The sequence below is a fragment of the Podarcis muralis genome, chromosome 3, assembly GCF_964188315.1.
Source record: "Podarcis muralis chromosome 3, rPodMur119.hap1.1, whole genome shotgun sequence".
Lineage (NCBI taxonomy): Eukaryota > Metazoa > Chordata > Lepidosauria > Squamata > Lacertidae > Podarcis > Podarcis muralis.
The window spans coordinates 89,129,397-89,154,134 of record NC_135657.1 but is presented as its reverse complement, the minus strand read 5'-3'; the positions used below and the strand labels follow the sequence as shown (position 1 = coordinate 89,154,134).

The following is a 24,738-nucleotide window of genomic DNA, read 5'->3' as shown; positions in this document are numbered from 1 at the left end:
AGGCAGAGCATGAAAAAAAATTAAAAACAGTGCAGGCTCTCATTTAATAACCACAGAGAATGTGCATGGAAGACAGACTATAGCAACTAAAAATATTCTGAGGTTAAATTCTTAATAATGGTCGTTAATGTTATAGTGTGGTTTTGGAAGCTCACTGTTAAAAAGCAGGGGGGAGGGGTGTGTGTGTGTGTGTGTGGCTCTATTGCAGTACATATAGAGTCATTGCAAGTTGGTAGTAAGTTTGCTTACGGGCTTTAGTTGCACTGTTTGTCTTGGCATTTTGCTCTTCTTGGCATGTTCCTCTTTCAAGCGGGTCATATAACTTCATTTAAAGAGAAAGAAAAAATTGCCAGGTTTTTCTAGCAAGAAATAATAAAACGTAACTTCTCAAAATAGTGGCCCGTCAGAATAATGTGAAACTCTTAGATCCCAGCACTTTAGAACATAGGGAGATGGCCCTTCTGTCGTTGGTGAAAATGAAGCGCTTCTCGTTACAATGTTTCAGGCACATTATAGGTTGTGGTTGTAATCAAGAAACTCTGTATCTGCGAATGTTGCCTGGAAAAGATTTCACTTCCATGAACTGAAGAAAGGGCTGTGGAATGTCGGCTGGAGTGTTTTGGGATGTGGTTAGGGTTATCAGGAGTTGACCCTGGAAGTGGAGTTGTTGCAACATGTTGAGATACCATTTCTCCTCCTCCTTGAAGTTCTGAACTGTTAGCAGTGTTAAGTAATGGCATGCTTGAGCAGCCAAGAACCAGGAGGAGACACAGGTTTTGTGCTTATTCCTTATCAATGGCTGCACCTATCTGTTGTGAGATTTCTTTGCTATGGGACTTTGGATATAGCAAACACAGGCGTAATGCTTGCAGGAGTTCTGCATTCTTGATTTGGCTATAAAGGATACTTAGCTGAAGAAATGATGTTATTTCGGATTCCCCTGTGTATTTAAAAGTATTTTGCAATGCTATTCATGATACATTTTCTTTCACGTGTTGCAGCCAGAAACTATAGGTGCACTTTATAATCTTAAAGATCTCTGGCTAGATGGGAACCAGCTGGCTGAATTACCTCAGGTAAGAGACAATTCTCATAAATTTTTAAATTACACTGAACTACATCGAACATTATTATTATTGGATGACTGAAGGGGAAATCTAAGCCCTTCATATCCTGTTATTTAAAAAAGACAAAGTGTCCATTTAAAGATTATGTAATATTTGATTTCCGCCTGTAAATGTCTTTTCATCTTTGTATGTGTGTTTTGAAGCTGAAGAAGCACAGGGGAAGGGATGTGATGTCAGTGACTCCTCCAGAAACCCATTGCTAGGCATGGATCGGTTTCCCTCTCTGCCTCACAATGGAGAGGTCACTTATGTGTCATGCATAGCTGTCAATGTTTCCCTTTTTTAAAGGGAAATTCCCTTATTCCGAATAGGATTCCTCACAAGAAAAGGGAAAAGCTGACAGCTATGGTGTCATGTAACTGCAAGGAAGTGGAAGGGGCCATGGTAATCTCAAGGGGGAAGTAGGTGACTCTCAAGGATATTAAGCCCCCCCCCCCCAAGAGTGGTGAATCCGTTTCAGTCTGATGGATTCATTTCCTCATGGTTGACCTTTCTTGTGGGTGGGTGTGGTCACATGCCAGGGAAGGGGGCCAAAGGTAAAAGTGGGTGTGACCAGAGGCAAACATTAGGGCAGGTGGGCAGGGACTAAAATGGGCACAGTGATGAATGGGGCACTTACCTTTGTAGAATAGGCTACATTTCAGCTACTCAAATGCCAGGTGTTTCTGTAGCTCCTCACACCCCTCTATCCAAGAAGCAGTAGACTTATCAAATGTATTTAAAGATGACGAGAGGTGCTGCCCAAGCAGAGGGGCTAAGGCCTGGGGAATGCTTTGGGGCCTAGAGGGCTGCATTTGACCCTTGAACTCCAGGTTGCCCACCTCTGCTTTTCACAGTTTTCTGTTTGGAAGATGAGGAACGTGAGAGATGCTCTACATAGAAAGAGCGAGCTGCTGTTTTGGAATGTCTGCTTTCTGCTATCTTTCCACCTGTGTCGATTCAGCAACACGAGTGTTTTGATAACCTGGGAGATGAACTATGAGAAAATGTGTGTAGGTGTGGATTTTATAGTGCGGGTTTGCTGGCATGTGAGCAGAATTCAACATAAAGCACCCATATCTTCGGCTAACTGTAATCCAAAAATTGATGGTATAATGACAAAACTTGGTATACAATTCAGTGAGATTAAATAGTTAAAATATCCCCCTGTTAGACATATTTCTTCTTATAAGGAATGCAGAGGCAGGTTTCCCATATACTGATACTGAAGCTTTAGTCAGCAAGGACTGATTTGACTAATTGTGTGCCTAAGCTTTTACATGTTTAGCCCTTTCACCTTGAATAGTATTCAGAATTGGGTGTTGGCTACTGTTGAATGAATGACTGGCTGGCAGCGCTGGGCTGCATTCATAAGTCAGCAAATTAACTTGGACTGTTAGCACATGCTAGGTATTGCACACAGAGATTTTACTGGTGAATCACTTGTGATATCATCAGAAACGAGTTGTCGTCTGGCAGAGAGGAATTGCCCTTTTGCTGTTAAGCATCTTGTTATGGGGAAGTTGTCAGGTCTATGGGTGCTGCATGTTGAGACATGACTTAGATGTTTGTCTTGTAGGAAATAGGAAGCCTGAAAAACCTGCTATGCCTGGATATCTCCGAAAACAAACTGGAAAAACTGCCTGAAGAGATAAGCGGTCTGCTGTCTTTAACTGACCTACTCATCTCGCAGAACCTTCTTGAGGTGCTACCGGATGGCGTAGGTAAGTGAAAAGTGTTTTTTTTAAATAAAATAAAATAAAATAGAGCAACAAGAATTTAATCAAGTCCAAACATTTCCAATGGAACAATTTCTTTCTCAAAGAAATTTCTGCCATGGACTAATGCTGGTAAAGGACAGCACAGTACATTGGCTGCATTTACACATAACACTAGCCCTTGGTTTAGGGTTGCAAGATTGAGTTTGTGTGACTCTTGGACTCATGTATTCTCCAGCCACTTTCCTCCTCAGGCGGGGCCATAAGCAGAATAGTAATAGCTTCTGCTTTTGTCTATCCTCAATTTAGTATTGTATCCAAACTTTAAGCTGTGAAGAGAGCCAGCCCTCCAGATGTTTTGAGACTACATTTCCCATCATCCCTGGCCACTGGTCCTACTAGCTAGGGATCATGGGAGTTGTAGGCCAAAAACATCTAGAGGGCCGAGGTTGAGGAAGCCTGGGTTAGAGAATGTCTGGCCCAGGATCTGGGAGAAATCAAGGTTCAAATCCCTACTTAGTCATGAAGCTCATTGGTTGTCCTTAGGCCATTTGGTTCTTCTCAGTCAAACCTACTTCCTGCAGTGACAGTGAAAATAAAGCAAGGGACGAAAATGAATCATATATGCCACTCTGAGATCCCGGGAGGAAAAGTGAGAGATAAAAACAAACTAGTATAATAAACCACAGCTTGCTTCCGTTTTAGTAAATTGGTGCTTAAGACTAATGTTAGCTAGTCTGGACTCAGATGGACTTGTAAGCTGTAGTTAGTCACTCTCTGCTCTGCTACCTCATCTGCTCAAAAGACTCCTGCGTCTTCCATGATACAGGCTGTTAAATCTTTCTCCCACTTGAGCCTGTAGCTTTGTTCTGGAATACCAACATGGTTCTCTCTCTCAAATCCATTTATGTCCTGTGGTCATTTTTAAATGAAGTGTGATAGCTGCAAATTCATTTGGTTGCATCCATTTCTTTTGCGACATTTCTTCCTTTCCCACTATTGCTGGCAGGCTTCCTGGGGCAGGGACCTAGTTTTATTTTTTTGCTTTAGTTAAAGCACTATACATATTGATGTTGCTATGAAAATAATAGTAACTCAAGTACAATGGTTTTCAGGTACAGTAAGGGAATACTCTTAAGAAAACATCTCACATGAGATTCTTCCCACTGTAATATCTCTGTTTTCGCAAGCTTTATTTTGATTGCCTTATCTTGTCTGGTGCTGCCCAGGCCTCTCCCTCTTTGTCCTTGCCTTCCTCCCACTTGCTAAACATCCTGGCTGCTGCCCTTAGTACTCTAACTCTTGGTGATATAGCCCACAGCAGTCAGTCAGCAGTTTCCTTTTTACTCGCTGTGCCTTGCCAATTTTTTATTGGTACATAACCAATTACAGTGGTACCCCGCAAGACGAATGCCTCGCAAGACGGAAAACCCGCAAGACGAAAGGGTTTTCTGTTTCGGAGGCGCTTCGCAAGACGAATTTCCCTATGGGCTTGCTTCGCAAGACGAAAGCCCATAGGGAAATCTCCGGGGACCTGTTTTAAATTGCTGGCGGTCGGGAGCAAAGACTTTCGCCCACAGCCGGCCTTCAGAAGAGGTCCTGGACCTCTTCTGAAGGCCGGCGGGGGGCAAAAGTCTTTGCTCCCCCCCGCCTGCCTTCCCGGGACAGCGGAGACTTCTCCGCTGCCCCGGGCGATCTTAAAATGCTGGCGGGCGGGAGCGAAGCGTTCGCTGCCGACCCCCAGCATTTTAAAATCTCCCCGGGACAGCAGAGAAGTCCCGCCCCGCTCCAGATGGCCGCGCAAAGCTGCCTGCAGTCGTGGGACTGCAGGCAGATCTGCGCCACCATCCCGAGCGGGGCGCTAAGTCCCGCCCCGCTCGGGATGGCGGCGCAGAGCTGTCTGCCGTCCCGGGATCAGCGCAGCTCTGCGCGGCCATCGGGAGCCGGGGGTGAAGCCCGCCCCGCTCCCGATGGCCGCGCAAAGCTGCCTGCAGTCGCGGGATTGCAGGCAGATCTGCGCCACCATCCTGAGCGGGGTGCTAAGTCCCGCCCCGCTCGGGATGGCGGCGCAGAGCTGTCTGCCGTCCCGGGATCAGCGCAGCTCTGCGCGGCCATCGGGAGCCGGGGGCGAAGCCCGCCCCGCTCCAGATGGCCGTGCAAAGCTGCCTGCAGTCGCGGGATTGCAGGCAGATCTGCGCCACCATCCCGAGCGGGGTGCTAAGTCCCGCCCCGCTCGGGATGGCGGCGCAGAGCTGTCTGCCGTCCCGGGACTGCAGGCAGATCTGTGCCGCCATCCCGAGCGGGGCGCTAAGTCCCGCCCCGCTCTGGATGCCAGCGCAGAGCTGTCTGCCGTCCCGGGACTGCAGGCAGATCTGCGCCACCATCCCGAGCGGGGTGCTAAGTCCCGCCCCGCTCGGGATGGCGGCGCAGAGCTGTCTGCCGTCCCGGGACTGCAGGCAGATCTGCGCCACCATCCCGAGCGGGGTGCTAAGTCCCGCCCCGCTCGGGATGGCGGCGCAGAGCTGTCTGCCGTCCCGGGACTGCAGGCAGATCTGCGCCACCATCCCGAGCGGGGTGCTAAGTCCCGCCCCGCTCGGGATGGCGGCGCAGAGCTGTCTGCCGTCCCGGGACTGCAGGCAGATCTGTGCCGCCATCCCGAGCGGGGCGCTAAGTCCCGCCCCGCTCTGGATGGCGGTGCAGATCTGCCTGCCATCCCGGGATCAGCGAAGCGTTCGCTGCCGACCCCCAGCATTTTAAAATCTCCCCGTGTCCCGGTGAGATTTTAAAATGCTGGGGGTCGGCAGCGAAGCCCTTGTTCCCCCCCAGCCCCCCCCAGCCTTCAGAAGAGGTCGGGGGAGAGACTGTCCCTGGACCTGGTCTGAAGGCGGTTTCCCTTGGAACGCATTAATTGATTTTCAATGCATTCCTATGGGAAACCGTGCATCGCAAGACGAAAAACTCGCAAGAAGAAAAAACTTGCGGAACGAATTAATTTCGTCTTGCGAGGCACCACTGTACCTATTACGGAGAGGGCAACTGGAGGCTTATGAATGAGGCCATTAATTACCTTTCATCAGACTCTCTCACTGTGGCCACGGCATTAAAAATGAAACTGCCCTCCCCAAAAGCAACTCTCCTAAAAATGCATGAATTTCTACACCTGTGTCTTATATCCAGTGGATGGAAATATGGAATTAGACCAGAATTCAAATCCCTGCTGCATTATGAAGCTTGGTGGGTAGCCTTGGGAAGCCAACCTCTGTTGGCTTAACATACTTTACAGGGTTGTTGAGGATATATCGAAATCAAGGCTGGAATAAGGTGATTGGGGGCCATGGTGCAGTTTGCAAAATAGTTGTCTCCCCTCCCCGCACCAAATACACAAAGCAAGTTGTGAAGTATTTTAAAGTACCTAGCAAATTTATTATGGCATAAGCTTTCATAAACTACAAAAAAAATAGCAACTACAATTTTTACAGTAGTCAGCTAAACACAAGCAAAAGACAGTTTGCTAGCCTTTGTAAACGAAAAGAAATTACTCTGAAAATGGGCAGTTTCACATTTTAAACTCACTTAACTTACCATAAAATGGCAAAAAAAAGAGACTTAGTGCTGGTATAATATGCATCAAATGTTGCTTCCTTTAACCTGAGATGCAGCTTTGTACTATAAAGGACTCCCCCCCCCCACATACACACATATGCATTGGTACAACTCTGTGGCTTTAACCAAACTTAATTTGGCCTGATTATTGTGTTTGTTGGATGCATAACTCCCACTTGTTCTGAGTTGAGCTTACTCACAGATAAGTGTGCACAGAAGATTTATTCCAAAGAGGTGGTGCCATAAGGCAGGCATGTCCAACTTTCAAGAGACTGAGATCTACTCCCACTATAAATTGTTGAGCTTTTTGGGGTGGGCATGGGGGGAGGGTCCCGTGATCTACAACGGACACGAATAAGGGACTGTGGACAACAGAGTAATCTTCCTTCATTTTAAAAAGCTTTTTACTATTTTGCTTTTACAGGTGAAATAGTAAGGAAAAGCATACGGTCAGCATTTTTCCTAATTGCTTAGTTAAAAATAAAAACAAAGCCTTTCCCTACTTTTCGGTGTTTTGCTGCACAGCAGAACCACTGAAATAACTAGCATAAATTTAAAATGGAATTTGTTTTCATTGAATAATGTAATTGTGTCACAATTATTTGATTTTTAAGAAATTTAAATCAACTTAGTTTGAACATAGTGGTCTACCTATATCTGCATTGATAATGACAACCCTCCTCCCATCTTGAACTGTCCCGTTGCTTTTTCACAAGAAATCTAAGACTAAGCCCCATTAAACCCCAGTGATTCCTATATCCTGGTATCTAAACAACTCACTCATCCATCACAGCTTTGAATTCACTCATTGGCTAAAAACATTGCAAGCCAGGTGTAGCCAGGCTTGATCATCTTACATAAATCACTTAGAAGGTTGTTTGCACATTTTTGCTTCATAACTTTTATTCTCACTTTATCTGATGGAAGGTGTACCTCAATGGTTCTTGATTATATTGTCCTTTCCTGTTCTGCAACAGCTATCATTAAAGAACTTGGATAAAAAAAACTTAGATAAAAGTCACATGGAGTTTTGTTTTTTCATTTTCTAGATTATAAACATACCTGAAATAATTATCTTTGAAAAGACCTTATTAGAAACAACATCACCACAAAATTTTGCTGGCACACCTCAAGTATTTTAGAATACCTACTAATGATGTCTGGCAAGTGTTTTATTCCACATATTTGCTACTGGTGCAGTTAAAGTAACTAGCATAAACTTCTCTCTTCTGCTTGTAGGTAAATTAAAAAACCTATCCATCTTGAAGGTTGACCAGAACCGGCTTGTTCAGTTAACAGAAGCAGTAGGAGACTGTGAAAGCCTTACTGAGTTAGTTCTCACAGAAAACCAGCTGCTGGTAAGTATGGCTGCAGCTCTTCAAATGGGTGGCAGTAATTAAGCCTTTTGCCATATCCTGACTCATTTTCACTGCAGCATCTTTGTTTTTCCAACTTATGACTACTCTAGTAAAATATAAGACAGTCGAATTAGTACCCTTCAATGTGCTTTCTTAAACACATACTGTGCATACCATGGAGGCTGTAGTCTAGGAAAAATATGGGATTAACAGAGAGAATGAGAACAGACTTAGTTTTAAGCAGCTGTTACTTGTATCTAGCTTGTTACAATAAATTATTCAGAAACCATCTGTGGCATGTCTGAAAAGTGCAACAGAAATGAGAACAACCCCCCCCCCCACGAAAAATGGAACTGGGTCTTGATTTCCCCAAAGAAGGGCCAGTAGGGTCCAAAGCACATTTGATTAATAAATATGTTTTGCCTACCCTGCTTATTTATATATTTGTTTATTTTGCTTGCATATTTAAGAAACCACAGGGATGGAAAAGCTACTTATTACTTCTTTGGGTGAAATGTCCCATCATTACATTCTAGCACAGTGTTTCCAAACTCGGGTCTCCAGCTGTTTATGGAATACAATTCCCATCATTCCTGCCACTGATCTTGCTAGTTGGGGATGATGGGAGTTGTAGTCCAAAAACAGCTAGAGGCCCAAGTTTGGGAAACACTGCTCTAGTGGTAGGAACACCTGTACCAAATTTAAGAAACTTGCCAAGATTGGCTGGTAGGACTTCACTACTGTGTCATTCTATCTTTCTTCCCTACCCAGTTTTTCCTAACATGCATTCACCTCATAATGAAAAGCCTTGATTAAAAGGGTTTGGGTCCACATATCTCCCCAAATGAATATCTGATTGCAAATGCTCTTTAGTAAGCTGATGGTTATATCTTCAGAGGGAGAGAGGCTTTAATTTAAAACCTCCAAAATTCTCCATTTGCCCAGTGTGGCAGAGCAGCAGCAATAGCCTCCCAGCAGCATAGTCACTGCTACTTACTGGGAGTGATGAGGTTGGGGTTGTGCAAATGCTATTGCTGCAGCTCCACCCACCCACCCACCCCTGCATCAGGGGAACTGCTCCTGCTTGTGGCACAAAAGCTCGCCTAATAATTTGGCAAGTTTCTTAAATCAACTAGATGTTTTAAAGGTATTGGAACGAGGAGGTAGAAATCCATAGTGCACAAAAGGTATTTGCAGGTCCCTGGTGCTGGAAATAAAGGCAGTGTAGAAAAAGAAAATGGAAACAACAACAACAATTTATTTATACCCCGCCCTTCTGGCTGGGTTTCCCCAGCCACTCTGGGCGGCTTCCAACAAAATATTAAAATACAGTGGTCAGTTAAACATTAAAAGCTTCCCTAAACAGGGCTGCTTATGTTGCAGCTGTTTCTGACACTTCCAGGTGGGTGCCCAAGTTAGGATGGTGTTGGATCTTGGGACATTGTGTTTTCAAGCAAGGGGAGGAGGAGAAGGCAAAAGCAGTAATGGCTGCAGAGGTGAGGAAGCAAGGAGGGTCCTGAATGACACAGCAGCATTTTGATTCACTAGACAAGACGCAAACATAAAAACAGAGTGCACACCATAGTTACTTAACTCTGTTACATGCGACTTCATCCTCAGGTTATTCATATGTAAATTCGTATGTGGTGGTGAGCATTTCTCTTGGCACTGCCATTACTGCTCATTAGCTGGGATGGGGTTAGGTTTGAGTCAGCATTGAGGTCATAGTCACATGGTTGTAGCAGAGGATTGGTGGCAAAGGTCATGTGCAAACATGACCTTGCTTTGCTCTGATCTGCCCCACCCCATTCACCCCAAGAACTTCATTGAGCTCACACACCGTGGAATCTTAAGTCTTTAAATCTCAACAACCTGTATCACCTGGAATTTCCAAACTGCTCTGAAAGGTAAACACATATTGAAAAGCTGCTGGTATTGGTAATCACTGACATTGCTCTGCTTTGATCTGAAACAGACTTTGCCGAAGAGCATTGGACGGCTAAAGAAGCTGAATGTACTGAACGCTGACAGAAACAAACTAGTGTCTTTACCCAAAGAGGTAAGCAATATCCCTGTTGTTTGTCTTTGCAGGGGAAACTGGACAGCATGTAAAAAGGTATGTCATTTCCATTCAGCCAGCAGCCTTGGGTCAGGGATGATGGGGCTTGTAGCCTAACAACAAATGGAGAGCCATAGGTTCCCCATTTCTCAACTAGAATGAAATGTAGTAGGGCAAGAGCTTGGATTGCACTGACTAGTAAAACCTGAAATAAGTGGACCTAGCTGGATGGAAATAAATGCACGTAAGGAAGTAAGGAAGTGTGTTAGAGCAGTCTGTAACTGAAATGGTAATTTACTGTCCAATTTGCTGTGGCTTGTGTCTAGTGGTTTAGCCAGTGGCGTAGCGTGGGGGGTGCAGGGGGGGGCGGCCGCACCGGGCGCAACATCTGGGGGGGGGGCGCTCACACTTGCAGCTCTCTGCCCCTACCTGGCTCACTCACTCTCTCTCATGGGTTAGGGGGCACAAATTACTTGCCTTGCCCCAGGTGCTGACAACCCACGCTATGCCACTGGGTTTAGCCCAAATGATTATTTCACTTCTCATGGTCTTGGACATCCCAGATCTGAAAGGAGCTCTTAATTTCCATCAAAATCCACTCAACACAGCAGATGAAGCATTTTCAAAGTTAGAAAAAGGAAGAAAGAAGGCCAGTTCCTTTCCCAGGGCAAATGTTTTGGAACACTAATTGCTGATGAATGTGTGGTGTGTGGTGCTCTATCAGAATACCCTTGAAAGTCCCAAGCAATTATGAGTATTACTGGTTAGCCATTTAGCTTTTTATGGTTAAAAATTACTATGCTGAAGTTCGTCTCAAGGTCACAAGATTTGAAATGGCATTGGGTGCTTGTAACAAATGAACTGAAGAACGCTGCCTTCTTGGATATCTATACAACATCTGCAGGGTTTTTTGTTTTTTAAAAAACATTTGTATTTAGCACACTGATGAGATTGCATTGCTGGCAGTCTTATTGTCACAGACTTTTGTCTGTGGCAGGCTCTGACCTGCAGAATGCTTGTGTCTTTCTGTGTGAATAATTTACTGAGGGGTAGCTGTGCTTAGTCTACTGCAGCAAAACAAAAAGCATTGCAGGGAAAAAAAAGATTTAATAGATTTCCTATCGCAAATCTGCTGAGAATCCTCAGGAGACCTAGATTCCTCATAGGAAGCTAGTCCCGTGATCTGTTTGAGCAAGCATGTACCTTGTAACTGAATCCTGCAATGTAATATTTCTGGATTTCAAAGCATAGTGTACCTTGCAAATGTCCCCTTTAGTCCTTGGGAATTGCAACTTTTGGAAGTAAACGTAGGCTTCAGTTCTGCCATCTTAGTCTAAATCAGTGTCCTTTAAGGCTAACAAATGTCACTGTGGCATAACTTTCAACAGACACAATTACTTTCACACACATGTGTCTTCCGTTCTTCGTTTTATGCAAAAACTGTGCTGGGCACATGTAATCTGCTTGGTTTGCTTTCAGTTCTGCTTTGTTGCTGAGTGAAACTGGTTTTGGTTTTTAAGGAGGGTGGGAGTGGGGGTTGGAATGACAGCCGACAGGCTTCTGGTGGTGTTTTTTTTTGTTGCCAGTGTAGCTGTTTGATAACATTTGCTTTCAGCAAAATATGAACATGTGCTATAAATAAGAAAAGCCACACATGGTGTGAAAGTCAAAATGACAAGAAGAAATTTAATTTAATACATCCAGAGACTGAAAGACTGCAGGGATGGAGCAGCGTGGTGAGGAGTTTGCCAGCTGACAGCCTTACTAATTCTGCAGTCTCAGCCTGGTGGCAGGAGCCTTGGCCCTGGAAGTAGGTTTGATTTGTCCTAGTAACACAAAGGCTTCAACTCTGCCCTCGCCACTCAATGGGGATTACTGCTACATTGCAGTAAACATTTCAAAAACAGTCTTATTAGCCCTTGAAGGTCAACATAGGTTTGTTGGTTCAGTTGGCCTCATGTTCCTGCACTTTTAGGCTTCCAAGTCAGAGAGGTCTTCAGAACCTTCCTTTTCTTTGTAGTTTGGATGCTGATTTTTCTGGCCTCTCCAGATACATCTGGTATCTGTGAACAGACATGATGGATGGGGGCAATGAGCACTGAGGATCACCAATCCTGAGCAGTTCTACATGCTAGAAAATGTGAAGGGGGCCCAGTATAAAGAGATAACCTTGGATAAGTGTACTCATACCCTTTTATATAGGATTATACCAAATCAGACCAGGTCTCCATTTAGCTTTGCAGGGTTTCAGATGAGTCTTTCTCAGCCCTACTTGCAGATGTTGGGACTGAACCTGGGAGCTTCTACACTTGGGTGGGGAACCTGTGGCCCTCCAGATGTTGTTGGACTCCAGTTCCCATCAGCCTTAGCCAGCATGATCAAGGATGATGGGGGTTGGATTTCAACATTTGGTGGGTCACAAGTTCCACACCCCTGTCCTACATTGAAAGCATGAGGGCTGTACATTCATTTTCTTCCTTGGGGGACGTAACCAAATGTGGTTACTCTCTAGATTCTCAGCCAACAAATATGTTGACAATTAAGTGTATGAGAACAGTTAATTGAAAGCAAAGCAAATCAGCATCCTTAATTGGATGTAACTGCAGAATGAAGATTGTGTTCGACCAAGACCTACTCAGAGTACACCCATTGTAATTAACAAACCTAAATTGGTAATTTCCATTAATTTCAATGGGTCTGCTCTGCATAGGACTAGCATTGAATACCACCCTGAGAGTTTATTCTACAGTTTTATTCATACAATAGTAGAGAGGTTTGGTGGTTATATGATACTTCATTGATTAGAAAATGTGAGTTCAGGAAGCTGACTGTTTTCTTCTGATGTCAGTGATATTTAAAACTGGAGATAAAATTAAATTATAAATAGAATTTTGTCTTTCACTGAATACCGCATGTATGCTAGGGTCTGATAAGAAACAGTTTTTTGCCTGGTGAGTTTAGCCTTCTTTCTGTGTACCACTTAATTTGTCACAAATATCTGAGGGACCTGAATTGTGCCTGAGGGCCTGTAGATCCAGCCTGTCATTTTACTGTGAAAGCTTCAGATTATACAGAATGAGCTGCTACACGAGGTTGACTGTTGTGTTATAGTACAGAGATAACTGCATGCTGAGTCAAATAGTTGTCTTGTTGAGAGCAGGAAAGGAAATACTGGAGTTCAGCTTCAAATGTATCAACATACTCTACATAACCTTAAATATGTGCTTTATTTGTTTTTTATAAGCATAGCAAAAAGCTTGGGTAATTTTTCTGCTCTGTAGTGCCATGCAATTAAGTGTTTGGCTACAGACTAAATAATTGGTGGCCAATTTATTTTTGGTTTAGTACAGAGGCAGGCAATGGTATAAGCCAGACCCATAAGCCCTTCTTCTCCTGTCCAGGGATGTCACAAACACCAGCTTCCAGTGTCACTTCTGCTGCTAATAGGTCGCTCCTTTTGCTTCCATTAACTGTTCAAAAGTCCAGTTAGTTTTGCTCACTCTCTGGATCTTGAATATTCACAAATTTATTTCCCTATACCCTCTTTGGTATTTTTCATGATGTCATAAGTAGCTGTTTCAGAGCTTCAAACCTCATATTGCCAGTGGTGAACTGTGTCTGGTGTTACATAAACCAGCTATTCAGGCTGCTCCGCAGCTAATCATAGCCATCAGTGCCACCTACAGAAATATGACAAAGTGAACTGCCAAGTGTGATAATGAGAACCTCTGCTGCGCAGTGTTGGGATGGAACCTTGACAAAATTCTGACAGGTGAGATCAAAGGAGGTGGGCTTGCGTTGCCTTAATAGCAAAGGGGTTTGACATGGGGAGATTAGTGGGTGGATTTCAGCAGGCAGCTTCTGGCAGGCAGGCAGGTTTGATGAAGTGACGGTCAGGTTCTTTTATTCCTACCTGTTTGAAATCATTATATGAACTAACAGCTGATTCATACACAGTGATTTGTTTCATTGCTCTGTTATTCGGCATTTGATGTGGGGCAGCCTGCTTTGATAAGGTATTGTCTGAAATGATGTGCACTGATGTAAAAACTCTGGTGCTTGTTAGTGGTGGCTGTTTTACACCTGCAAATCATCACTTAATGTTGAAGTTTTGGAGTTCTGAGATCATAAATATATATACATATATACGAATTTTGTCTGTCGTATTGTCACCTATTTTCTTGTTCCCTTTTTTGCAAATGGGGATCTTTAACAAAGTCTAGATCCTTGGTATGCAACGTAACATGCACAAATGAATACAATACTCTTCAGTCATACCAGGTTATCCAAAAGGGGTCAGAGGAACATATATGCAATTCAACTAACCAGATCAAATGTCTGCTATTTTTGACTTTTTTGCATTTGTGTTGTGTTTTTTGTCCTGCACTTGAGCCATGTTTTGAGATATACATTAGGTATCTATAAATACATAAAAATGAAATGGTGGTTACAGATATAAATTGGCAGCTGGGACTAATAAAACTGTTGGCAAATATAATATCAAGCGAGTCACTGGCTATTCATCACTTGACTTAGTCAGATGGCGAGAGAATATTCTGGATTAGTGTTGTGGCATGGATGCTTCGGAACGTGCATGCCATTTAGAAAATAATGTTAGTTCAACTATGGAACTCACTTCTACAAGATGCAGTGATGGCCACCAAGTTGGCATGGCTTTAACAGAAGATTAGGCACATTCATGGAGGAGAAGGCTATCAAGGCCACAAGCCATTGTGGCTATGTTCTCTCCCCAGTGTTGGAGGCAATACAGTGGTGCCTTGCAAGACGAAATTAATTCGTTCCGCGAGTTTTGTTGACTTGCGATTTTTTTCGTCTTGCGAAGCACGGTGTCAGGAAAGTTTTGGAAAAGCTTCAAAAATCACTAAAGTCTTTAAAAAACCCCAAAAAGGCTACCACACCACGTTCTATGAGTTGCTCCTCGAAGTCAAGTCGCAACTGTATTAACGGTGTTAAGAAAAAGGAAACAAACTTGCAAGACGTTTCCGTCTTGCGAAGCAAGCCCATAGGGAAAATCGTCTTGCGAAGCAGCTCAAAAAACAAAAAACCCTTTCGTCTAGCGAGTTTTTTGTTTTGCGAGGCATTCGTCTTGCGAGGTACCACTGTATGCTCCTGTATGCCAGTACTGTTTGTGGACATCCCATAGACATCTGATTAGCCACTGTAGGAACAGGATGTTGAACTAGATGCAGTCAGTCCAGCAGACCCTTATATTCTTATGCTCTTTGAACCCTGTTTATTTGGCTTGCCGCAAAAGTAGAATGGATTCTCCCACTAAAATGCTTTCCCTAGTAATCATTGTTTCTGTTAATTGTTGCATGTAAGTAAATGTTTCTGCAAACTCTCCTTACCACTATTTGTAGATATTTCCCCCCTCTACAAAGTGTGAAATGTTTTGGCAGCAAGGTCAGTAAACCTCAAGGTACTGAACGGCCATCCTTTTTGAACCCAGTGTGTCCCCATGTTACAGAATGGGATACAAAGAAACCCTAAGCCCTTGTCTCCATTCAAATTCCTAAGTGTGCACACAACAGCTGAGAACTTCACCAGAAAGTTTCAAGATCAGAATTTTGTTTCACCTAGGGATTCATTCATGCCTAGGGAACCCTGTAATTTTTGAAGTGGAGGTGTAAGTTTCACAAAAAAAGACTGAGGTGATTATTTCAAGAAAGGCTATTAGTTCACAGTTGATATCTTACCAGTTTTGATTGGATGCTACATCTTCACCTATTATTTTTGACAGAACTGCATGGTAACAAATGGTTCAACCTTGTCAGTGTTGCTCAGCTGCAAACTATGGCATTTTTAAAGTAACTATATGTGGTAGATATTAAGAATGTGCTGTGTGTAGCCAGCCATTAAATGTGTAGCATTTTTGTGCTCTGAATAGTCAACTTTCCTATTAAAAAAAAGAAAACCCTTAAGGCATTATTTGCATCTCCTGATTGTATCCTCCATATGAGCATGGAGTGTAGATAGCAAGCAATCACTTATCACATAGTATTCATTTGCAAAACTCGCTCTAGGATGTATACAAACACATAGGGAACTGGTCATTATTATCTGACCCTGTGGTAAACAAATACTTTGCCATGTTTTGGATTAGGTCCACAAAGCTCAGCATTATGGACAACTAGCTTCTCACATGGTTTCATTTAGTCAGTTTACAGATTTATTACAGTTCACCATGCAGTGGTCAGTTCACCAGGCAAATTGCTCAAGGCTGTTCAATGCAGAACTAGCTGGAAGCCAGTTTCAGTGAAGCGTCGGAAATGTTGAGTTCTCTGGTAGAGAAAAAAAATATGTCTCATCATAGAGTGTGTGTGCTTGTGCAAGACTGGTATTGTCTTGTCCTTTGAAATAATAGTGTGTGTTTATATCAAACAACTGTCTCTTGTGTTTTTCTTAATTGTTAGCTGCTTGGAAAAATTGAGTCAGGTAAACTCTTGTAACCTTGTAAGTATTGTTCTGTCCACGGTTGCACTGATTCCTTTCATCCAAACTGCTTTCAATGCATGATGATTCCAACTGGCTGCACTTTCATTGCCCCCAAAAGTCTGGGGTTTTCCAGCTCAAGGGGTGGGTTCCTCTCAAGAAGGCTGCATGGCCAAAACTCATTCTGCTTGTTCTCGACACAGAACCATTCAAAGAAAACACTCCTTGTGTGCTACAGGGCATCATTTGCCAGCTCATCTAGCATTCACTAACCAGAATGAATAATTGTGCTCAGTTTTTTCATTTTAGAGATGCACCAGTTAGGCAGACAATGGATACTTTTGCTACGGTTCCTCATATCCTGTCAAGAGTACTTAGAGAAATTTTAGTGCATGGTTTTTCACTCCTGGGGAGGCTCTGCAACTTAAAAAAAACACAATATATAATCATCTTGCTCATGCTTTTTTCCACTATGAACTCCTTGCATGAAAATAGGAGGAAAGTATGCCTGTTTCTAATGGAAGGGAATACGATGGAAATATTTATGTTGGCAAAAACTTTGCATAAAGATTAAAATGTGATGAAAGGAATACTTTTTTTGGTGGTTACTGGGGGAAAAAAAGATTTCAGTTGTAATGGGGGGGAAATGAAAATTCAATTCAACCAAAATTGAATTGACTCCAATAGCTAGCTAGCATTTAATGAGTTGTTTGAAAAAGTATTTTTAGATTTATAACCAAGGCTTAGAGGGGGTTTTAAAGTGGCTTGTTGATACAAAGATTGTGGTCTCCTTCAAATGGTACAGACTCTCTTTAAGTTGGTGGTTAGCATCAGTGGTAATGACAGTAGAAAACTTTTTATCCTTTTAAAAAGAGAAATGTGATGATGGAAATTCCATTCATGTTGCAAAGTGACCATCTTAAAGATGCATGTGCTGTTGAAGTTCTTTATAATAGAATGCTTATTCTCTTGAAATGAAGCTTTGAACTTCACAGAACCTGGGTGTGAGATGATATCCTGAGTTCAAGATGCATAGTGTTTGCTACACTGAAGTTTAGGTGAATGTAAACAGAAGCTTATATAGAGTTTCAGAGGAAATTGGATACTTGACACAGTAAATTGAAAAGACCCCCTCTTAAATCCTATACATCTTCATTTAGAATAAAGGCTTGCTGATTTTAGTGGAACTTACTCAATCTTATTACATTTTAAAACCTACTTAGAATTGCTAACTTAAAAATGGTGATTGTGATTTTGTGTAACTTAAAAAGTATGCCTTAAGTGCTTTTCACTTGAATCTATTGCTTCAATCTATTGCTTTCCATTGTGCTGTTGAGTTAATTATTGGGGTTTGTGTAAATTATGGCTTTTTTTTTTTTTTTTTTGAACGCAAGATGCCTTACAGTGCACTCTTACATAAGTACTGAGTTTTCAAGTTTGCATAAGCGCAGTCTCAATAATTGCTATGGAGCAACCTTGTGGGTGTTTTACTTAGTATAAGCAACTGCTGCTTTAAAAGCACCTCAGCTGCAAATAGAGTGAATTGAAGATGCCGGTGCATTTGACAATGAATCTTGCTTTGGGCAAGCAGCTTTGTGTATTCCGTTGTTGCTTTGCAGGTGCGCCAACATATACAAACACATCCCTGAGCACCTGATGCAGAGTAGCATGTAGGGAAAAGAAATGAGATCAGGAAGCCTAATTTTAAAAAAACAGTGGCAGAACCATCAGACCAGAAATTCAGATGTTTTGCTGAAGCTTATCAACTTTGTTCCCAGCTGCTCTCTTTTAGTCGCTAAACAGAAGAACTTTAAATGCTGTCTCTGAAGCATCCATCGTCCAATGGGTTAGCTGAGAAGGAATCCAAATGAGTGTCCCAAGACTGCCCCTTAGTGGAGCAAGTTGTTGTTGTTGTTGTACAAAGCAACTACTAAGGCAAACATGAGTATTCTAGTGTGCTGGTAACATTAGTACTCACAGCCCATGTTTTACATGCGTACTGTGCCTCTGCAACAATAATGCATTCTCTTTTCTTTTCATAAAACAGATTGGTGGGTGTTGCAGTCTAAATGTTTTTTCAGTACGTGACAACCGGTTATCTAGGATTCCTCCTGAGATATCACAAGCCACAGAACTTCATGTCCTAGATGTAGCTGGAAATAGGCAAGTACTCGTATGCACAACAAATCCAAATTATTTTTGTAATGTATTCAAGATGCATAGTGTTTGCTACATCAAATGGGGTATGTGCAATTTGGTAGCTGTTATAAAGACAGTTTAAAAAAATCACATTAATAGTTAAATGTTTAGGTTAGTTCCCAATTTAAGTCAAATGAAGAAATGTGTTGGATTTAGATTTATTTCTTTTTTTTTTGCTATTATTCCACTGGGATGCAGCTGTACAGCTGTATCTGTAATAAGATTGGGGCATGTTGTTTTTAAACACCAGATATCTTAGTATCATTTTATTATCTTTTCCATGCAGAAGAAAAAATAGGTACTGGAGGTTAAATCTCCCTTCCTTAGACTGTTGTGCTGTGTTAAGATCCAGCAGCTACTGTAATGGGATGTGAGTCTTTATGCTGTCTGGCTGTAATTTAGTTCACAGCAATTAATCCCCCCTCCCCCCAGTTTAGAGAATTTAATTTCCCCCCTTTCCATTCACTTACAGCAATACCTATACCCTTCTCACAACACTTTTAGGGAAATGCATGGAATATGAAGAGTTAGTTGGGTGGGTGGAATAGTGCAATTTTCAAGACCAGACACTACCTATGTATACTTGCGAAAATGCCAAGCTCTTTCCTGATCACATCAGATGCTTCTTGCATATTTGCCTGCACATAACAAAACCAATGTGGTAAGGCTGATCTTTTGTTGGAAAACAGTAAGTTACATTAAGTGCACAGAAACCAACCATGTAAAAAATTAAATTTGTATGATGTTGCATGGGGAAACAGTTGTTTGGGGGCACCTTCTTCCACCTCTTTGCAGACATAAAAACAAGACTTTTTCATAACACTGAAATGCTTTATTCTCCCGTAGCAGTTTAAGAACTATTAGGATTGTTTTCTCTGCCAGGTTGCTACATCTTCCCATGTCACTCACCAGCTTGAAGCTGAAGGCGTTGTGGTTGTCTGATAACCAGTCCCAGCCTTTACTTACGTTCCAGACAGACACAGACCCTGAAGTAGGGGAGAAGATTTTAACATGTGTTTTACTTCCTCAAATGCCTTCTGAGCCCGGTTGCCAAGGTAAATACATTTTACAGATCAATTTCACATGAAGCAAGATGGCTTCAGGGTAATGAGAAAAGCAAACAAAACTCCCTTGGCTGCATAGTATCATGTAAGTGTGCTATGCCTCTTAAGAGGTTTTCAAGAAATTGTAGTTTTGAGGTTATGAAGTGTTGCATATCTTCTGCCAGGTGATGATAATAATGGCTTATCGGCTCCCCATTCCCTGTAGTTTTACTTTTAACTTATTGAATAAATGCAAATCATTAGCTTGATCTTGGAACAGCTTGTCTTGATGATGTTTAAATACGTTGCATGTTCTTAACTCTTAGCTCAAGCAAGCACAAGAGTTACGTACATGAAGTGATTTCTTTGCACTTGAACTGATGACAATCTTGGGCATAGGGGAAATTTACATTTCAGGGAAACAGTCTTAAAGAAAAGAGTTCCAGAAAGTTGATGTTTCAGCCTCTGTCTGCTCTTATATGGAGACATGAACCAAATTTCCTGATAAGACTGTATCATTGCAAATGCGATGTAATGTCTTTCCTAAACATAAGCACAGGATCTTTGCAGCTGACCTCTCAAGTGAATGTAGTATGGAATTGTCAAACATGTGTTTTTATCAGGGGGGAAAAACATTGACATCTGAACTGTTGGATATATGTTGATGTTGACTTCTCTAACAACCTTCTATCTCTGTTTGTTATCTCTCATAACAGATAACCTTCCCCGATGTGGGGCACTGGAGAGCTTGGTAAATGAAATGTCAGATGAGACATGGAATGAACGAGCAGTAAATAGAGTCAGTGCAATCCGCTTTTTAGAAGACGAAAAAGATGAAGAGGATAATGAAATGGTATGTTTTCTTGGAAAGCGAATGAAAAAGTGGGGCCGTAAGCACGGTTTGTTGGACTATTGATTTGGGCATTAATTTACACGGCACCAGCAGACCATTACTAAATTGCCAATTTTGTTAAATGCTTGTAATCAGATACTCTTGCAGAAACTCCTGGGTAGCAAAATATTGCTACTTAATCCTACTTTAATCCTAGCTTTAATTGACTTTTTTTTTGGGGGGGGGGGGTTCCCTTCAGTTTTCCAAAAACAGGATGGAAGTATCCATCTTCTGTGGAAGATCTAAGATATGGAACCAACATCCTGTAGGCAGCAAAGCCCTTGGAGTTATCCCTCCCCCATTGGACTGTCTCCTATCCTACCATACTGTTTGTTGTCATCGCCACAATCCCTTCCATCGCCCTGCCTTCATTACATGATCATTTGTATTGACACCTGAACTGGCAGGAAATGTTCAGTGTTCTGCTCAAAATGAAGGAGGGCCGAGTGGGAGCACCTGTCACTGTACTTATGAGACCTCCAGTAAAGCACATCCCCTCTCCCTCCAAATATGCCCATGAAGTAGGTCCACTTAAATGATTGCTTTTTACTCACAGAAGATGTCAAACGGCAGGCAGGCAACCTTCATATAGGAGTGTAGCAGTATGAGACACGTGTTTGCGTTCACACTTAAAAACAAATACCTTAGGTATACACTTAAAGAAGCCATGTGTGAAATTGTCCACAGTACAAACCTAAAATATGCATTAAATGAATGTTCTTGCTTTGAATAGTGACTACAGCATTTTTGAGAGTAAGAACATAAGTGTTTCCTTGCAATTAATACTTAACTGAACTGCAAAAGGACCGTCTGTCCTCCTCATAACTGGTGATATATTGGGGCAACAAATTGACTCCCGGTCCTTCTGACTTTCCGTAACTGGTGAAATTGCACAGTTCATATTAAAATAATGCTGCTATAAAGCAGTTAAAATCGCTGTGATTCATTTAATATCATGGTTTGTGTGTGCGTGCACACACCTTCTGCATCATGGGACAATAATTTGATTTTTCTTGGTGCATAGAAGGTCACACAGCCTGCCACCCCCTCACTTTCACTTATTTTTATTCTTCAGAATCAACTAAAATTAAAAGCAGGAAAAAGATTCATTGCATAACTAACAGCAGCTGCCATGACTCAGAATGCATATGGTGGTGGATGCTTTTTACGAAGGTGCTATAGTCACTTTTCTGAGCAGAATTGCATTTCACAGCTGCATATGTAAACTAGAATTATCAGCTGTCTTTTTGCAGCTATGGCTGCTCACATGTGAATGTATGTTGACCACATTTCCCACAGTACACAAGTTTGAAGAACAGATGCTTATTGAAATATGTATCCTCTGTGTTTTGATTAACATCTCCTCTTCAAACATTAGTGTTGACAATGTGGGTGTATTTTTCACATAAAGCATGAAGTGTCCCAAAAGTAATAGCATGTAATTCACAGAGGTAAAATAGATACAGAGTATGACTACTTTTAAATGCATGGGACTGCAGTGGTGGACTGAGTGGACTAAAAGACAGTGGTGGGTCCATTTATTAAAAAGCCGACTCTGGACCCAATGGAGTGTAATATCTATAGACCAGTCACCAACACCCATTTCTTGGCAAACATAGTGGAAAGGGTGATTGTGGAGTAACTGCAGGTATTCTTGGATGAGACTCATTATCTAGATTTGCTGCAAGCAGACTCGGTTTTGGAACCCAGTCGACTTTGGTTGCCTTTCATTGTGAGACGGGGAATACAACTCTGTTACTTCTGCTCTATTTCTCAGTAGTTTGGGATACTTTCTGGACCCAACCAGTTTTTGAAACTCCCAATTGTTCTGGACGCATTTTGCGACAGGGAATTTTGTTAGTGCAATCAGTTTCTCAGCTCTGGGCGCAGCACCACGCCTAAAATTTCAGACTAAAACTGCAGAGTGGAAGGAAAGGGGGACCTTTTTCTGCCTCCCCACTTCCAGCTACTCTCTGAAGACTGGAAAAGAGACCTTCTTAAGAATATTAGGGGGTGGGCAGGCAAAGGACTAGACCATGTGAAAAATGAACGTAATATTTACCTGCAGTTCATTCATTTTCAGCTTTATATTCTTGTTATAAGAAAGCGTGCCTAGACATTCTGTTCTTGCACTCATAGCCTAGGTTTAAGGTGGCATTTAGGTCCTAGCTTTCATATCTCAGGTTCTAACACTGGGACCAGTCATGGTGGGATGGGAATCGGGGGCACTGTATTACAATGGTTCCATTCTTACTTTCAGGCCTATGTTTGGAGAGTAGCATTGGGTAAGTGCTTTGTGGTCCTCTGGCATCTGTGCTATGGGGTTCTGCAGGGTACTATCCTGTCCCCAGTGCTGTTTTTAAGATTGATATGAAGCCATTGGGAGTGGCCATTAGGAGTTTTGGAGCCAGGTATAATCAGGCCGCTGATGACAGGCAGTCCTATTTTGCCATAACAACTAAATCAGGAGAGGCAGTGGAAGCTCTGGATCAGTGTAGTGGTGGACAGGATGAGGGCCAATCAACTGTATTTGAATCCTGGGAAGATGGAAGCACTTTGAGTGGGTTGTCCCCTCAATGCATGTTGCCTCTCTACATCACGGCAAGCATACCTTCAGCTATTAGGTCTATCCCCTGCCACATTTTATTTATTTATTATTATTATTGCTATTATTTTTAAGCAGCTATTTTAAAGTTGACAGCACATTTCCTGGTAGACTCAATCACTGGTATTTGATTGCCAAGCCTGAAAAGCCATTTTAAAGATTATAAATAATTTCTTAAAAGGAGGGGGGGGGAGAGTCACAAGAAGGAGAAAAATCATTTATTCCACTGTTTGTTTTTAGAGGACACTTCTAAGGCGAGCCACTCCACACCCTGGGGAGTTAAAGAATATGAAAGTGAAAGTGGAGAATTTACGGAATGATATGAACGCTGCTAAAGGACTGGATTCAAACAAAAATGAGGTCAATAATGCCAATGACAGAGTGACCACTTCTGTGTAGAGGCTCACCTCCCAGATATTTGCCTCCTGTGTCTTCCCACCTGCTGTCGAACCGTTACTGTTGCATCCTGGGAATACCATCCAATCAACCCTCATGTGTTTTAACCAGAAATCCGACTCATCTTGTCCTTGTGTCATTCCTTTGGAAGGTGCTTCTCACTGGAAGAAAAGTGCCTTATTTCAGTCCAGGCATCTGAGCACAGGGGGTGCAGCGCACTGAAAACTGCTCCCCCACTGTGGTTCTTTGCTTGGACAACTCCTGCTTCTTTGCCGGCAAATTGTTCCCATCAATTCCAGTGTTGTTGTTTTTGTTTTAAAAAAGGATTAAGAGGTCTGTTTTGTTTTTGTTTTGTTTTTAACAAGGGGAATATGCTATTATACAATCATGCATCTCTTTTACCCAGGGGTGTTGGTCTGCTGCTGTTCTCCTCTGCCCTCCCCCCAACCCCAGTTCAAGTGATGGGGTATTTATTCTGCCCTGTTCTGGACTGTGGTGGTGGGGGAAAGTAGTTTTATTGCAGAATCGACACTTTTTAAACCTCTCTGGCAGCTCAGATGGTGTAAATTTTATAATTTTTTTGTATAGGAGTCGAGTTTCATAACAAACCAACAAAATGGATGTATTTCATTTTTTAAAAAAGGATTTTTAAGCGGTACATTTTACTATTTGTAGAGGGTGAATTCCATTGACACATTCATGCTTGTCATATCTGCATGTGCCTTAATGCAGTCTAATGAGATTAGTTAAAGAAGAAAAAAGCCTAGGAGACAGCGAGATTAGTTTGAAGAAGGGTGCCTCCTCAGATGTGCGACTTTGCAAACAATTAATGTTTAACTTCCTCCCTTTGTTTTAAGAAGAAGAAAAAGCTGAAGTTTTTCTGCAAAGTGTTTTACTATGGTGACGACACTGAATTGCCACTGCCTTATAATATGATGCACTCACACACTTTTAAAACTTGTTCATGAAGAAATTACTTGGGCTGAAGCAGCATTGCAGCCATTAGAATTTCAGGTGTCCACTTTTAAATGTGCCATTTGTAAGAATAACATATATTTTAGAAATGGAACAAAATACACAACAGCAACAGCATAAGTTGTCAAAACGAATGTTATGTACTGTACAGGCATGATATTCTCAGACGTACTTGGAAGGTTTTATATCTCTATAAAACCTTAATAAAACACTAAAAAAACCAAACACCTTAGTGCCTCGGTAACTTTTTATTCTAGTACTTATAAATGGATGTATAACTTTAATTCCTTTGCATTGTATTTCTTACTAAGTACTGCTTGGTGTTGGTCCC

The 24,738-nt window shown here is 42.2% G+C and overlaps 1 protein-coding gene across 1 annotated transcript in view; it reads left to right on the top strand.

Moving 5' to 3' along the window:
- Window positions 1-24,632, top strand: part of LRRC1 (leucine rich repeat containing 1) — a 61,982-nt gene extending 37,350 nt beyond the window's left edge. Inside the window, exons 7-14 of the mRNA XM_028722609.2 lie at window positions 1,002-1,076; window positions 2,686-2,830; window positions 7,667-7,785; window positions 9,761-9,844; window positions 18,345-18,460; window positions 19,379-19,551; window positions 20,256-20,392; window positions 23,277-24,632. Coding sequence (XP_028578442.1) covers window positions 1,002-1,076; window positions 2,686-2,830; window positions 7,667-7,785; window positions 9,761-9,844; window positions 18,345-18,460; window positions 19,379-19,551; window positions 20,256-20,392; window positions 23,277-23,435 — 1,008 coding nt within the window. The 3' untranslated portion in view covers window positions 23,436-24,632. The remainder of the gene's footprint in view (window positions 1-1,001; window positions 1,077-2,685; window positions 2,831-7,666; window positions 7,786-9,760; window positions 9,845-18,344; window positions 18,461-19,378; window positions 19,552-20,255; window positions 20,393-23,276) is intronic.
- Window positions 24,633-24,738: the final 106 nt, after the last annotated feature.